This window comes from Mugil cephalus, chromosome 19 (genome assembly GCF_022458985.1).
Source record: "Mugil cephalus isolate CIBA_MC_2020 chromosome 19, CIBA_Mcephalus_1.1, whole genome shotgun sequence".
Taxonomy (NCBI): Eukaryota; Metazoa; Chordata; class Actinopteri; order Mugiliformes; family Mugilidae; genus Mugil; species Mugil cephalus.
In genome coordinates, this window is record NC_061788.1 from 21,947,794 (window position 1) to 21,965,770 (window position 17,977).

The 17,977-nt window shown below is 39.8% G+C and overlaps 1 protein-coding gene across 1 annotated transcript; it reads right to left on the reverse strand.

Annotated features, from left to right (window-relative positions):
- Positions 1–762: 762 nt before the first annotated feature.
- mapkap1 (MAPK associated protein 1) lies at positions 763–17,977 on the reverse strand. Its single transcript, XM_047570515.1, has 12 exons — positions 17,793–17,977; positions 16,129–16,618; positions 12,517–12,606; positions 12,145–12,293; positions 11,043–11,215; positions 10,772–10,948; positions 9,380–9,489; positions 6,731–6,838; positions 6,058–6,198; positions 3,214–3,351; positions 2,207–2,304; positions 763–1,465 (listed from the first exon to the last, which is right to left on the reverse strand). Exons 2-12 carry the CDS (start codon positions 16,409–16,411, stop codon positions 1,343–1,345), a joined length of 1,590 nt encoding a protein of 529 aa, XP_047426471.1. The 5' UTR covers positions 16,412–16,618; positions 17,793–17,977; the 3' UTR covers positions 763–1,342.

The window sequence follows — 17,977 nt, forward strand, 5'->3', positions numbered from 1 at the left end:
GTGATGCCCTGGCAGGTCGCCAGCAACTATTGGCACCCACCTGCCACCCAAAGCAGCCCCACCCTTAATGACCTAATTACTTAATTGTTTGGCCTTTGATGTAATTTAAACTGAGTCATATAAAATTCCAACAGTACATTTGCTGTGTATGACACATGGATAACGGTTGGATAGAATTTTATTAAATGCAAAATCAGATCTGAAATGTATTCTTTCTTCTGTACTTTTGGACTCGTTGCATTTATCAGTTTTATGGCTGACTTTAGTAAAGCGTCTCCAGTTGAATCTGACTTCAGACTACAGGATGTTTTTACCTGACAAGTAAGATAATAATCATCCACCCTTGCTGTGACTTGGCTGAGGGACAGACTTCACACTGGTCTCCATCTGATCAAAGGTTGCTCTTTTTCAGGACCTGTGAGATGTAATCAGGACATGTCATGGACTAACCCATAGAAACAAGAATGAACACAACGAGTGGAATCTGGAGTGGTGTGTTCGATGTGAATTTAACAAACTATTGATGCCTGATAGGCTTTCAGTCTCCATGACGTAGGACAGTTTCTGTTCTCAACACTGATGCAGTCTCCTCTAGCCTTTTAGATATTCAGCTTTAAAATCTTAAAACTGTGTCATGATTCAACCAAACCATCTATAATAAAAATTGTTCCAACACAGATTCGCCAGTTAATCCTAAAATTAATTCTTAGATTAATGTACCATAAAAACTGGATGTACATCATTCAAGGCAGACATGTTCTCTAAAATCCAAAGTGGGTGAATTTATTTCTACATCATCATTATTATTTCATTTCATGAATATAAAATGTCTATGTACAGAACATTAAAAATGTGTTCAATCTGATGAAGGAGGAGGAGGACAGAAGCATAGCTCAGCACATAGCTTTGATTTGTTTGCTGGGTGTACATAAACATCTTGTTGAAGCTGTATAAATCCATCCTTAAGGACGGAGCCTGAATTCAGAGGATGTGAATTAACAAAGAAAAAGAAATTACAACGACAAAACTCTATCCACAGTTGTTTTCAGTCTTTTTCATTTTCAGGAAAAGAAATGAGTTTCCTATTGCTCTAGGAATCATTCACATGTGAAGATCCTGAGGCTTCCACCTTGATGAGCTGAAGCAGACACATGGTCCTGGCCTGTTTTCAGCCCGTCACTCTCTTCCACTTATCTTCTCTGATGTGACATATCTGTCAGTCTCCACACCTAGGCGGTTGAGAACTAGCATGATGCTCTCTGAGTAGCACTACCAGGCCTTGTAAATTTGTCTGTGTGCATTCACACACAGGAAGACAGATGGCTGAGCAGCTTCATTCTGTCTACTGGCCGGACTTCTTCTCCTTCTGGAAACTAAAGCTAGTCCGCCGACTTAGTTTCCGTTGCTTCTGGGCAAAGTAATCAGCCCGGGAGGTGCTGGCCCGGGACTCCAGGATGTAGTTCACCTGAAATAAACATTGTGGAAAAACATGTCATTACATCATCAAAACACACACTAACCTAAGCACATACAGGGAAATTTAAAAGCCTATTAATGGACCTCCTGTGTGTTAAGTGAATAAATGAGAGAAAATATAACACATTGTATGCATTATGTATTCATATTCTGAATGCGGTTATTTCTGTGACGTGGGTCTTCTGAGGGTGTCCTGTGGTGTCTGGTAACAGAATGTTGTTAGTGGGGTCTTTGGATCTATCTATCTATTTGGAGGCCGGGTCAACATCTTGTGCTGTACTTCATGTATTTTTATTTTTAATTTTTTTTGAGTTGTTCCTAAACTGTTTGTGTGTGTGTGTGTGTGTGTGTGTGTGTGTGTGTGTGTGTGTGTGTGTGTGTGTGTGTGTGTGTGTGTCAGGCTGCACCCATCAAGGAGTGTCATTTCTATGTAGTGGAGGTGTCGGATATGGTCTGGGTGGGTGCTACATGTCTAAGAAACATCCACATGAAAGACAGGTTCAAATGTTTCCCAGCAGAACATTGTCCTGTTACAAGATGATCGATGTTACTTCTCCTGTCAGTGGTCATAATGTTATGCCTGATTGGTGTACTTATTCCAATATTAGCATTTATTTTTCTTAGATGCCCAGCGTACTTTGCCACATCCAGCAGATGTCACTACATGATTGAATAAGAAACCTAATTGGTAAACCATAGAAAAGACAAACAACATTGAGGCTAAACTCACCTTTAGAACTATTTCATTGACAGTAGCAGCATCAGACTCAAAGTAGAGAGGCTTGTAGTCATGGTTGCTGAGATAAGTGAGCTTAAATATTGCATGACCTGTAAGAGAAAGAGCACAAATATGTTTAATGAGATGAGAACTGACACCAAACAGAAATCATAGACAGATAATGTCAATGACTGCTTCTCTTCCTGTCTTCCCATCTCACATGTCTTTGTGTCACCCTAGAGGTAAGTCATGGAAGTGTCAGATGTCCTCGGAGCTGAGGACGAGATGGCTGAGAGGCTGCTGGATGTGAGCAGGATCAACGAAGAATGCGCCAATGAATGATTCAAATAGAAATGCCATCTAATTCTTCATTCGACACAAATTTGTTAATAGGATTATGTGAAATGTCAATGTGATTTGTGCATTTTAAGGATAAGGATGTTAAAGGAATGTGCTATAATAAGAGAAAGCCTGGCACCATACTAACATAAATACTGATTTTACAAACAAGTAAAGGGAATTTTCACACCATGTGTCTTTATTCACGCCTTCATTGGCTCCATCAGCTCTAACAGTCAAATGTAATCCAATTGCCTGAGACAGAGAAGTCTTGATATGTCCCTATCTGCTCCTCACACTTGATATTTTATTGGACTGGTGTCAGCTAAAATAAACCACAGTATGTGTAGATACTTCTTTATCACAAATCCACCTAAGCCTGCCATTTGGTTAATTGGTTCAACAGAAGAGAATGAAAATTGAAATATTCACAGTTCCATGAAAAATCCATCTTCTCTACAAAGGTCAATATGGTGAAAGCAACACAAAAACCATCAAATCAATCCCTGTGGTGAGGGTAAACTTTCATTAGGACTTGAAAATTAAAATTTGAGGAAAAACCCCAATATATGAGTGTATTTTGCATTTGTCCTTATTCAGCTCTCAGTAAAACGTTCCGCCAACCCTTTACATCTTCACTGAGAAGAAGATGGGGCTTTCAACTGTTTCAGTCTACTCACTGGGGCTTCTTTCCTCTACAAGGTCACAGGCACAGAGGTGGTCCGAGTCGATGGAGATGGGTTTTTGACGAATCCAGAACTTAGTACTGGCCTTCTGATTGGTCACAGGATCAATCTCCACTTTTTCTCCTGAAATGCCTGAAAAGATAATTACATGTCAAGTTAGATTACACATTTTACACACATGAAAACGATTCAATACTGGACAACAAAGTAAAGCATTTGTCATTTTAATTAAAAAATGTAAAACCTTCAGAACTAATTAATTCTCTTCCACCTCAGGTTGGATGTCGTAGTGAATGAAAGCTAGCAAACGTTAACATGCTAACACACAACCAAAAAATGGTGAACATGGAGCAGATAACTTCATACCTGACGCAGCCTGACACAGGCACACACGCTAAAAGGAACAACTCAAAAAACATGAAGAACAGCACAAGGGGTTGACCTGGCCTCCAAATTTACTGGATGTTTAATTTGGCAGTGCCTGTATGTATTAAATGCTCAAAGCCACCAGTGGTGACAAATGTGTTTACCTTTACCCTTACTCCCTCTTTGTCTCAATCTGGTTATAGGCTGCATGTTTGTGTTGAGTGTACTTCCAGGATAACATAAGTAGCAACAGCATTGATTCCAAAGCCAAGTACAGGAGACACCTTCTGCTGGCGCAGCTGGTGGTATATGGCGCTTTTGTCAGCTGTCAATCACATGCTGGAATGTGAAGGATTGTCAATAGAGACATGAGATGCACTCGGGTGACAATCAAAAGGCAAAACCAAAAGATGTCCTACAGGGAGTCAAACTGGGTTGTTCACCCTCATGGGGGTTCCTCATCCTCAAAGTTTGGGAAACAATGAGAACTGACCGTGAACATTGTTTTGTCTGCCCAGCTGCTAATTTTAGTGTGTCTGGCTGGCTCAATGGAAAACTACAACAGCGACAAACTGTAGACTGATCTAACCCTTTGTCCTGTAATGCTTTAATGTAACATTAGGGCTAACTAACTCCTCCTTACCCAATGGTGACTCTACAAATGGCTCTCAGACAAGCTAGTGTATGTAACTGACCCAAACACTCTTGGGCAAAACTCATCTGTGATGTGTTTGTATTTTTAGTTTCAAGTTCCAGTGTTTTTGCATGCTGGTTGTGTAGGTTATAATATTATCTTTTTGCATACCAATTCAAGACATGGTTTGCAATGATAGATGTTGACAGAGTTTAAAACCAATTCAAGAAGTTAAGTCACCACCTACCTAAAGTCTTTTCCTCACATGACTGTGTCATGGCTTCACTCAGCAATACACGATTCAGCTGTGGAGCCAACAGACTGCATTCTGAACCACCCGGACAAAAAACAGGACTCACAGAAACAATGATCTAGGTCTCCCTCCAGATCATATACGACAGTTAAATGCAGACCTTTTGTCCTCCACTGGGAGATTTCATCAGTTGTTCCGATCACATCAGTGTACATAGCTCCTGATGCTAAGGCTGATTTGGTCTTTAGGCGAGTTAGTGCCATTAGCATCCAGCTGTATGACATATCCAGAGGCAGCACACATGATACTTCATGACTCTGTGGACTTCAAAATAATGTTTCCTAAATGCCATTTGCATGTGAACTGTGCCTACTGGATAAAGTCTACTACAACATTAAACAGCAAACAGGGCTACAGCAACACCCAACCTGGGCCAGTTGTACCACGTATCCCTGCTTATGTTACCAGTTGACCACCTATTAGGAAAAGAGACCTCCAACTACATAAACTATGACAACACAGCCTGACAGTGCCTCCTCACAGCTGCAAGACTGGTTTAATAATATAGACTGGAGTATCTTTGAATCCCAGGACCTAGGGGAGTACATTACTCTCCTACATCAAGCACTGCACCGATACCGTCACCACTAACATGCGTATTATAACATATCTGGGGGTGTGCCAACCATAAACCCTGGATATCAAGAGAGGTCAAGACCTTGCTTGTGAACATGGCCTTCAGGTCTTGTGACGTGGAAGTGTACAGTGCAGCCAGGGCAAACCTGAAAAGGGCCATCAGACAGGATTATAAAAGTAAAAATGAAGACCACCTCCACACATAACATCACCAACTACAAACCCAGACCCACCACTGTGGATGGGGATGCTGTGCTGGTGGAGGAGCTGAACTGCTTATTTGCCTACTTTGAACAAAAATCACCAGAAAGGCGCAAGGCATGATGTCACTGGTAGGGAGCACAAGGACTGTGTCGACCAGGTCGCAGTGGCTCTCACCGCAGTCTTTATGAAGTGTTTTGAGAAATAGGTTAGAAGTGACATCACTGAAAGACTATAACCCGCATTAAACCCCCACTAGTTTACCCCTCCACACAACCCTGACCCATGTGGAACAGAAGGACAGTGATGATAAGTTTTTTTTTTTTATTCGCTTTAGCCCAGAATTTGACACAATCGTCCCTAACAGACTGGTAACAAAATGAAACAACTTCAGTCTACCATACTCCACCTTCCTCTGGATTAAGGACTTCCTCAGTGGCTGCCCACATAGAGTCAAAGAAGAGCCCCACCTTTCTCTAGTACTAAAAGTTATTGTACTTTTTGTATAATGACGACACAGATTCTGATTCTGAAATCTCTTATCTGACATTACAGATGGAATTCAACTGTTATCGACTGAAAAAGAGATTTGTTATATCTGGAATTCAGGAACTGGTGTTTCAAGAATTTCCATAAATTTGTATTAAATTATAAATTCGCCAATGAAATCACTGTAAACTGCACAGTATCAATTAAACAGAATAAATATGCAAAAAAGTTTAAACGGCTTGCAGAAAGCAGTGTGTACCTAGTTGGACATCTGTGGTGAAACGCAGTTTGTGAATCATGCTGATTTTGAAGGACTTATAGTGGTGACTGCTCAACATGTCTTGGACCGAGGTGATATCAATAGGAGGGTCTTCCTCTGAGCTCTCCTCTCCTCTGGAGCCTGATGAAGACAGAGGGAAAACAAAAGTAAGAAAAACGTCTCTTTTGGGGGACATGATTTTATCCATGACCTGTAACTCTCCTTTGAGATTCAAGAATCAAGCTTATTCTTCCTGAGCTGCATTAAAAAAATGTATGCATAATTCCACAAAAGAAATATATCATGGGACAAACGCAACAGAGGAAACTTTTACAAAATAACAATGTGTCAGCAACAGACTCTACGACACTGAGGAACAACAAATATATTTACTATATCAACTTCCGACAAAAATTCATATGACCAACAAAACTTTGTTTAGTCCACCGTGTAGATCTGGTCAAAGATAACAATAAAGGCAGCCATGTTACTTTGCAAATTAATGACACCATAGAGTCGTAACACTACCTGACAAATCACAAATTCACCATGAAAACTTATTTACAGCGGGTTTAGGAAAATGAAGACATCAACCATGCTAATAATAATGACTTGAACATGAACAGATTTCTACAGACAGACAAGCGTATAACAGACCCACTGGGAAACTTACTGTTTTCTCTGACCAGGCAAAACTCCAGGGTGTTCTGGCTCTCCAGTGTTGAGTCCAACTCCACTGCAACATTTGGCTCTGTCTGTTTCTCAAGACGATACATGGGCCCTGTTGGAGAACAGTGGAGAGAAAACATCAACACTGCAGTTATGGAGCTGGCAGGGAGACAGCTATAACATTTATTCATATACCTTCAATGGACATTTCTCCTTTTGGGTTTGGACTCACATAAGCTACACTGGTGAATTGTTTCCAGCCGTTCTGACTGTCTGACTGCTTGTGTGTCAGATTGCATTTTAGCAATCGTTCCTTTTAACAGGAAAGTAATCAGCTGTAATTAGAGGTATGTACCAATCTGTCAAAGTGAATTGGGTAGAGAAAACAAATTCAGCGCATACCCTTATACTACTATAGCACATTTTATATAAGTTACCTGATGATTTCTGTTTATGATTTCAAAGTTTGGATAGCACATTCCAGTAACAATCACCTCAGTCTCAAAGTTCTTGGCAGACCAACAAAGGTCTGTCATTTATTAGATTTCTTGTGTAGCCATTAATGTTTAGCCTCTACAGGTCAGATCTAACAAGATACAATTATCAGCTCCCAACAATGAACATAAATAAATAAAACCATAAAATAGACTCAGAAGAGTGGGTCAAAGAAGTATCCTTAGCTTGATTTTACTCTAGTTGACTGCTGTGGACATTATCGTAGTAACTACAAGTCTTATCTAGCAGATGCAATAATTATAACAAAGTGAGACACTATGAATGGCAGTAGTAGTGTTTGCTCTGCACACGATACAAATGAAAATAACCTGTGAAAGCAGGGCAAAGTTGTCAGCCTGAGCATGAAAAGAACTTGGCTCTGAGTTGGTCTGAGCTTTCCAGCCTTTAAAAAATGGAATGCTGTTTTGTATGAAACTGCAATTTTTCAATCATTCAATCTAAGAGTGAGCATAGCTGCAAGTGTACTTATTTTAAAATGACTTTTTCCTAAAAGTCATGTTTTAAAAAAAAAAATCTGGATCTACAGTACGTATTAAATTCAGGACAGATTTGGGAAATGTTTAATTAGAAAACGGTACAAACATCACATTCACTTCCCCTGAGTCCTGGCAGCTCATTTGCAGTTCAGATGCAGCACATCATCTGAGGTGCAGCCATCATCACCTACCAAAATGTCACCTCAGTTTGCCTGAGAGTGTGCACAAGCACCATTCAGTAGTGTCTTATCTATTGGCACAGGCCACATCGTTTTATATTCAACACTGCAGCCTTCCAGCACATCATATTTCACAGCCTCTTCCAGTCAGATGCATCTGCACCTTTCATCCCTGTTCCTGCCAGGCCCTGACATTAAATTAGCTCCATGCCTTCACAGGCTTGGCTCTATATGCTCAGAATTATTATACTTTGATGTTTTGTGCATTTAAAAGAGTTGGAAATATCTCTAATTTGCTATATGAGGGCAATGACACTATATACTAGGGCACTACAACATATACTCAAGGTGAACATGAAATACGTCCTTGATGCCTGGTCCAGTGGTTTAAATATTAGGTAAATTAGCATTTTTAAACCCTTTATTTTACAGCAGACTAGAGTAATTTCCCAGTTAATCAGCTATAGTGTTCTAAACGTCTCTGATACTTGACGTAATTTCTGAACACTGAAATGAGCAATATATAAAGAGTACAACTGACTGATCTCATCTCTTCTACTTTATCTTCTTCATGTAGAAATTATGCAATGAATAGAACCTGCACGCCATCATACGTATTGGTTTTGGATGATTTTACGGACGGAAAGTAAAACTATTAGTGATAACGATGAAGCTTAGGACAAGCTGATCACGTTTGAAATTAACCACTTTTTTTTTGCCTGTGAGTGAGAGGACAGGAATCAATATTCCAACAAAGCAGCACTGCTAGACCTCAAACTGTCCTTGCAAAAAAGGTGTGTGCGACACACACCTTTGAGTAAATACAGCAAATGATCAATAATCGTCTAAATGTAAATGAGACAACGGCCCATGATCACACGTCTGTATGTATATGTGCAAGTAGAGGATGGGAGAGTTTGGACTGGTTAGGTTATAATCTGGGCAGTTTGTGACACACTGATAGAAACAACCTCATCACCATTTTGCATATATTGACGCTCCTGTAGAAGAAGGAGGATCATAAACAGAAGCAAATAGTATATAAGGCAACAGTATACAGAGGCATGTGAATTTTGAGGACAAATGCCACTTCAGTTTAATGTCCTTGTTTAACACACTGAGGAGGTATTCAGCTGTTTGTTCATTATTTTGCATAAAAATAGCTCAGTCTGCATTACAAATTAGAGGAGATCCTTAACTGATCAAGTATCTAAGGGATGATCCACAGAGGCCCATCCCTTCGACCCATAGGACTCAAAGGCCCCCCAATAACAAAAGGTCCATGGCCTCGGAAGGCCCATGTCCATTCTCTGATGAGTCACTGTTTTTGAGGCACAAAGGAGACCTACACAATGTTAGGAAGGTGGTTGTAATGTTATGTCTAATCAGTTTATGTACATAATGACCCAGAACCATAATGGTTCAGATGACATAAAAAGACACCACACATTCTTCATCTTGCAAATTGTAAAGTTTCATTACCTGAGCCTTTTTGTGAGCCTTTCCTCTTCTTGAGTGCTTTCTGGAGAATTTCCTTCATCGTTACCTTCAGGCTGTCCACAGGGATTAGAGAGAATCCATGAGCAGCATTTCTATAATGGGAAAAGGTGGAGAAAGTTAAGATTGTTGTTAACAACTCTCCATGGCTCTGTTTCAATATAGTGTGGACCTCTTATTTCTAAACACTACTACACCAACATGAACAATCATCACAGCTCTTTGAATTGAACCTTATGAAAAACCTGGGTGAACATCGTAAGGATATATATGTAATGTATGGTATCCACAAGTCTACAATATGTAGCAAACACGCCCACGTATTGGCCGATGCAATACTGATACCAGTAAAAAGCACACGTGATGGCCCGATATGCCGATCTCTACTCAGAACTTATTAGTAATTTGTGTTGGGTGTTAGCTTGATAAGATGTAAGATTCAAGAAGTTTACTGTCATATATACACGGCCACCATTACTTTACAAGTTCCCTTCACACAACTAAAATACACATATAAACTAAAATAATATGAAGGAGATGAACTTACTCTAAGCATAGAAAACAAAATAAAAATAAAAAAGTGAGAGTATAAGGTGCAACATGCAAAGGGGATGTGCAAATGTCACACTGTTGCCAATATGTACAGATGAGGCATGAGATGGTATATGTTAAAAAGTTCAAAGTTGTAGTCAATCAGTGATGTGTCAGTGACTCAGTAGTGCGATGGCCTGCAGATCAAAACTATTTTTTTGTCTGGTTGTCCTTGCTCTCACACTCTGCAGCGTCTGCCTGACAGCAGGAGTGTGAACAGTGTGTGCTGTGGGTGGGTGCAGTCCTCGATGATGTTGTGTGTCCTTTCTGTGACCCCAGTGTTGTAAATGTCCTGTAGTGGTGGGAATGTGATAGAAATCCAATACTTGTCTCTGCTTTTAAAATACTGCACTGAACTACTTAGGGATTACTAGGGACTTTCAGTTCACGTCAATGTTGCCATCACATCTTATAAGTTATGGTATATTTATCACCTGCCACCTCCCCATTAATAAGAGGGTGTCTGTTCTGTATAAGCATTATTTTCTTCAATATGCATGAATAAAAAAACTTCTCAGTGTAAAAGAACTGCTTATCATTTCTCTGCCTCTATCTTCATTTCATAAAAATACTGTATAAAATACATTTATTGCAGCAGGGAACAGAGGTATTAGAAGTAGACATGATGCTGGAAATTAGATTTGTTTCAAGTGTTACAACATAAGATAGTAATATAAAAGGCACATAGTCACAGATTAAGTAACTGGTATGAGACAGCACCATCTGCTATCATCATCGCCTACATGTCCCTTATATGTTTGAATTTGTTACAGATTCTGTACTTACATTCTGACAAACAGTGACTGTCTGGAAGCAAGGCCAGGAGAGGAGTATTTCTCCACCAAGGCCAGAGTGCTGAAGCCAAACTTGTGGATTGGCTCATTGGAGTCCAGTGGAGGGAAGTCTGTGTCCACTTCACCATCGTCCTCAGCAATGTGGAGGCAGTACGCATTCACATTCTCACTGTGGACAGGTGTAATTGATGTCATAGAAAAAAAGTGTTACACAGAAACTGGTTCATTCTGTGAAACTGGTCTTGGGATGTGCGTATGCTCACTTGAGTTTGGGTTCTCGCCCCTCGCTCGTGTACTGCCAACAGATGAGCCCGATGAGGTCGTGGACACGAGCGTTTGCGATGGTCACCACTGTCATTGGATGTACTTTCTCTTGAGCCATCTGCATTGAGAGGTAGACGTCTATCTTCTTTGTAGCCGTTGTGCCAATGTGACCCTGAAGATGAAGAGAAAGTGCATGCAAAACAAAAACCTAATTGCATTAAGAAATCAAAGAGACAGCATGGTCTACCTTTAATTTTCTGTAAAAAAAAAATAAATCAGAAATTCCCCCTTGTGTCCTAGCTTTTATTAATAATGCAAGACACAGAAGAATAGGTGCTTGTTTAAAAAATCCCAAAGCCAAACCATTGTGGTGAGGTTATTTCTGTTTTGTGACATGTGGCTCATCTTCATTAAACGTATGTTGGAAATAAAAGCTTCTGTTGTGTCCAAGTGCCCAAATGCTCCATCTTGATTTTATCATTATTCCATGTATTACACATGAATCATTGTTGGTCCTACACCCAGTTTACAAGCGCACTCGTGAAAAATGGACTGCTGTGGGGTAGTAAACCATGAATGATGCAATCTATTGAGCTCTAAATCCCCTTCCAATGTGGTGTAAAGTGTATATCTATAGGATGTTAAATGTACAAAGTTGTCAACAGCACACTCAAGCAAACATTCTAATTTTGACAGCAGTGAAAATCAGATCTAATGTGTCATTATCTTAAATGATTTATTCTACAGTCCTATTTCAAAAGCTTCCTTCTATTAACTGTTACAATGAATGGTTGTTAGCCTAGTGATAAAGCAGAGCAAAATGTTTCCACTACAATTATACTGCAGTTGTGATTATTCAAGTCATTACTGATACCACATTTATTTGGGAGTAAAAATGCAATTTTGCCTTGTGACCAAACTGCCTTCACTTTCATGTAACATGCCAATGAAAAGATTATTCAATCTAACTGAAGCAAAAACAGAATAAATTATTCTACTTGCTTTCGCCTCTGTTTGTGCTTAGTTACAGACTCATTTAAGTGAGTTGCTTTTAAAGAATAAAGTTGAAAGCACAAACCAACGTGCGGCAAAATAACTCACCTTCCCATCAAATTTGGAGTATTCATTGAAGGGGTTGTTGAGCTGCTGGGGACACTGCTCCAGTCGTAATGAAAGGGTGGATTTTGTACCTGTTGACCGTGGCCTGTCTTTAAAGTCCCGCTTTTCAAACAAAGACCCCAGATCGTCCACTGGAAAGAGCATGGGAGAACAACGACAACATGCACAGCAACACAGTTAGCAACACAGCTAGGGAGGAGGTATGAGGAGGCAGCTACTACTGTGTTCTTACACAAAAGGTAAAGGGAAAGAATTCCAACATTCAGATTCCTTGACAGTCTATATCAAGTAAAAGTTTCCCAACAAAATTAGTAACATGTGCATCTTAGACCACATTTCAAAATGGTTACGTACCTGACTGGGAGGATGTCCTCTCTTTCCACTGAATATTTTTACATTTGATTTGGTTCTGTCGTTCTTTCCTTAGTCTTTCAAGTCTTTGAGCTAAAAAAAAAAAAAAAAAAAGAGAGAACCATTTAAATTTATGTTGCAATGTAAACAACCCAGTTGCTAAAAACTTGGTGAAAGTCATCATCATCATGAAAATACTTGGTTCAGATTTATAGTGGCAAGAAAAATTAAGTGAACCCCAATATAGTGTGCATTTATGTATATGTTTGCATTAAAATGTGGTCTGATCTCCAGTAACGTGACAGATCGCAACCGATAACATTAAAAACTCATTAAAAGCATTCACGTTACAGATTAACTCGGAGGCGAAAAAAAATAAGTTTGGTATATTGTCACCGTTTGCTGAACTTTAAAATATGGGCACCAGCTATTTATTTTTATTTTGTTGTCTAAAATGCAGCATCAGTTGCAGCTGGATCTCCACCATGCTTTCCAAGACCCACCCCCACCCTACTTCTGATCAAGTGATGTTCGTTTGGAGAGGGAAAGCTGTGTTACTTTCATTACATTGGTGGACGAACTCAAACCTGACAATGTCCCACATTAACATGTTCTTTTCTTTTCTAAATTTTCTAACTCTTTCTTCTAAACTTCCATTTCTATTAATGAAATTAGAACTGAAACACTGTGTTGACATTGATTAAACATTTTGTTCACGTGGAATTTATCACCAGTTCATCCTTAACTAAAGAATTTTAAGAAATTTGACATTTCGCTTTTGCTAAGACTGAGGCATGAAAAACATCAATGTCTCAATACTACAAAGCTACCAGGAATATGCTTTATGGGCTGATGTAACTATGGTTGAAGTGTTTAGAAAGAACATGCAGCACTGCTTGTTGTAAGCAGAACATGAACATGTCATCCTTAAGGGCGTTGGATTTAGTGGAGGTAGCGTCAAGATTTGGGAATGCTTTGCTCCCTCTGGACCTGGACAAAAGATATCAAGATATCTATCCTGGATAATGTCAGGATGGGGTCCAGAGCCAAGCAGAATGTTGGGTGATGCAGGATGACAATTTTAAGAGGACTGTACACAATAGACATTATGATTTTGGCTGAACTTAGGCAGTGAAGGACAATTATCAAATAAGTAGATTTGAGCCACAGCTAGGACAACACACTTAATTCTCAATAAATGTGTTATGGATGTATTGTTAGCTTGTTAACATGTTGTCTAAACTTGTGACTTTGACGAAGATTAGACCATGTTTTATTGACTGATTAATGCAGCAAATCCAGCTGTTCCAATGGGGGTAACGGGAGTATGGATACATGCCACTGTACACTTCTGTTTCATTGGGAATATAAGAACAATGAGGAGAAAAAAACATTTGTTTTCAGGAAAAAACACTGACCTTCTGACAGGTAATACTTTCACCAACATGACACACTATTTAAATACAGTGACATATAATGGATACATAAGTAAAATACTCCAAGAAGAACTAAAATCAAGTAAGACTTGTATACTTTGTTATGAAGTTGTTCAACCCTCTCATCTTACCAGCAGCCCCAGGTTTCTCACAGCTATCTTGTTGGGATCCTGATGAGACATCCACCACAGGTGAGTATTCAATCTTAAGTTTGAAAGTCTGAGATAATAGTAGCCATCTACCCACAACCCAGAATTCCATCACTCCACCAAACTTGCAACAAAAGTCAAGGGAGTCAAAAGGTGACAAGTGGTCTACCTTTGGACTCCCTTTAACACCAAAACCATGTCAACCTTCCAAAAAATGCCTGAAAGTAACTAAGAACTGATTCACACAGGTTCTCATTTTATCCAAACTCGCTACACGCAATTTTGTTACAGCACATATTATACACCCATATCCCAACTCAAACACAGTGGACTCATTTAATGGCAGATCAGGTAATTTGATGTTGATTGACTTTGGAGCAAATACAGAAATATCACAAAACTGAGTTGGTATTCTGAAAACATGGCCCTTGAAAGAAAAAGAGTGCAATATTTGCCGCTTTGTATTAGAAAAATGTTAAAAAAAAATGTTGTTAAACAAATTAGAAACCAAATCAACTAGATTTGTATTCCACACAAAACAGCTTCAATCTGTGCACCCAACCCCACACTTTGCTATAGGGTTGTATAGGTTATTGAGAGTGCTGCTGCTGCTGCTGCTAAACTGATCATACACACTCACATCATTAGCAGATCACCAATCAATTCAATAACAAAAGCTACTAGAAATGCAAATTTTAATCAGTCTTGTATTTATATAGCACATTTCTACCTACTGTTACCCAAGACACTTTGCAGTCACATCTACCCATTTCTTCCCATAAGCACACACATTCAAAGAAACTTCTGCATGTTGTCCATCTACTGGGGATCGACAACCCCTACCTAGTGAGCCACAGCCTCCCCTACAGATGTCTAGCACATAATCTCAACAGACAATAATGACTGAATGAAGCTGCAATGTCAACAAGACTGAAAGAAAACACAACTTGCTAACTGATTAACGAGTGTCAAGAGAAAGCATGATTTGACTGATCAATCAGTCTCCTGGGCTGAATCAGGCAGATATTCGTCTCCTCTCATTATCATATACTAGTAACAGGATACAGGATAGCGGCTACTTGACTCGCAAAAACATGCCTGTTTTATGTAGTGCCACTACTTGTATTCCAACTATATTAAAAATTGTAATACTATTTTACATAAAAATTAGCTCAAGAAACCTTTTATTTGAGATGCTGTTTATTACAGGCAAAACAGAGCACCACCACTATGAAACACTGAAGAGAAGAAAGACGTTGTGTTATCTTGCCTAAAATACAATGTGAGAATATTAAAAATAATTGCAACATCCAGCAATCTAACTGAATGAGTTTATTAAAATCTGGCTTTTCTTATTTTATGTAGACACAAATTATGCCACATGATGACAAAAATTGTATCCCAATTTGAAATAATAAGTTTGCTTCCATGATTTGTTATCTTGTCATCGTGGAGGGAACTGATGTTTGGACTTCCACTCTGGTTCCTTTTGATCCAATGTATGTTGTTTTCAGAGTCCCAGTGGCCTTGTAGTTTAAGGGAAATACCATGGTACTGGATTTCAGCTGGGGACGATTTTTGCAAGCCTCTGTAAATCTCTGTACATGTTTCTTGTCATTGTCAAAAATCAAGCTACCAAACTAAAGTAATAAAATCCCAACTCTATTTGCCATAGCCTCTGATTATTCAGTTCTGCAGCTGTTGTATACCCACAGTCAAAAACACAATCTGGTGCTGACTGCTTGGCTTATGAACTATGACACTCACTTCATAGCAATTGATGAAAGCCACACAGTGAACTACAATCTAATCACATGCTTTCCACCTTTGGGTCAACAATTTTCCAATGGCACACAATTTGACTTGAGCCTCACAAAACCCCTGGCCCAGATTAGACACACAAGCCCCCGTCAAACAACAGCAGGGCAGGCTTTCTGGCTGCCTGCGCAATAATGACAGGAGGCAAGTTGCTTTTTTGCCAAACAGAAAATCTGCCCTGCTAACCTACCAGAGTCTCAACATGACCTTACCTGTGTTGGAGCGCCGACGGATGCCAAAGTCCCAGCTGGAGGTGATGTCCATGGATTGGGAAAGGTCACAGGCATGACTGTCTGTCACACTGGTGCCCCCCTCGCTCAGGGAGCCTGACCCCGTTGACCCACAGCTGCTACCGGGCACCAGAGCAAGCTGGCACTTCTCCAGATCCACATCCTGGTCTATTAGTACCATCTCACACATTCCAGTATCATCACTTGTCACATGAGACTGTCTGATGTGAGCCAGAATAATGGCTGGGTTGTCCAAGAAAGCCATTTCCTCTGCTTTACAAAGGGCAGCTTACGGCTGTAGATGTTTTGTATTTGTCTCAGCCTCTTGTCTGTATGCCAGAGGACGCCTTTCCTTTCAGTCTCTGTTTGAGAGTGCTGAAGCAGTGACCGATGACAAGTGGAGAGGTGTCATCTTTTCCATCTCCTTTGCTTGACTATTTTCTTGGCTCCAATACAGCAAAGGTGCCAGTAGCTGTTTAGAATGAGACAACTGTTATTACACGGTGCAGGTCAGAACTGTGATTTTAGCTTGAGGATTTAATTTACAATTTCAAAATACAAATCAATAATAGTTTATTGCTGCACAGTTAACAAAGACTTGTGAAAAAGATTTTCAATTTGTCCAAAGTAAGTGCGCGTCTTTACTGTGCATTTGTGGTAGGTTGGAAATGGATTATATGTGCATACAGTTACTTCATGAATCATCTGCTGTTCCTTCAGCATTGTATGTTGTGTCACCAACCAGGGCCAGAGTGGTTATTTGGTCAGGCTTGACTCAACAGCCCAAAAACAATTACATTAATTGTGCTTACACTATTGACATTTTGTCATATGGATGCCAGTGGGACTAGACACTAAACAAATGCCCTATTGCAAAAGTCCATAAGCTCATAATATTTGTACTGTGAACACAAAAGTGTTGATAATTTCAACAAGCACATGCAAGCTAGGAGCAAGGGCAAATAAATCCCACCCCGTGATGTTACCTTAGCCTGGACGAGTTAGCATGTCAAATGCAAGCTACTGAGAAAGTACTGCGTTGGAAATTCATCACACAAACACAGTAGTTTGTTTTGTTGTTGTTTTTTTTTCTTTTTTACAATCTTATCTAGTACTTGCCCTGTGTAGGGTCTTAGTGGCATGTTTGAAAGCATGTTTGTCTATTATACGGCGGATGCTAACTGCAGTCTAGTGTCAAGTTTGCTTTGTCACTTGAAACATCGCTGTACTGGCAGTTTTATGGTCTGCTTCTTCAAAGGAAAATAGACATTAACTGCCGTACTACTACCGAGTGAGGCGCTTAAGTGTCTTCTCCAAACAAGCCGGTTATTGACGGCTTGTTTGACGTTAGCTGATGCTATTGTGTTTCCTTGCTATTCTTAACCTTGCTAACAGGCTAAGTAAAAACTCTGCACATCAGTCAAGTCAGCTTTCGCCTGTTAAAAATGGCAACACGGTATATACTTGGCATCCAGACTGCAAATAACATATAACTGCAAGTGAGTGCAAACTGCACTGATAGTATCTAGTTAGCTCGAACACTAAATTTAAGCAAACAACACTCGAGCATTCTTGAGTGAGTTAGCCGGCTACGGTTAGCCGCTACCATAGCCTCCCAGAGTAGTTAGTTCATGACGAAGTCCCACCTTTTGAAGTTACCTCCGACGAGGGAAAGGGGTGTCTATAGTGCTCCATTTTATCCCAGCATATTCGCAGCCGCGTCAACAACTCCTTTCCTTACTGATAATGCCCTCTATTCCAAAACCAAGCCAGTTTATTCTGCTGTGCTCAGCCTGAGCCTAGCTGGAGCTAGCCACTTCGCATTCACTTC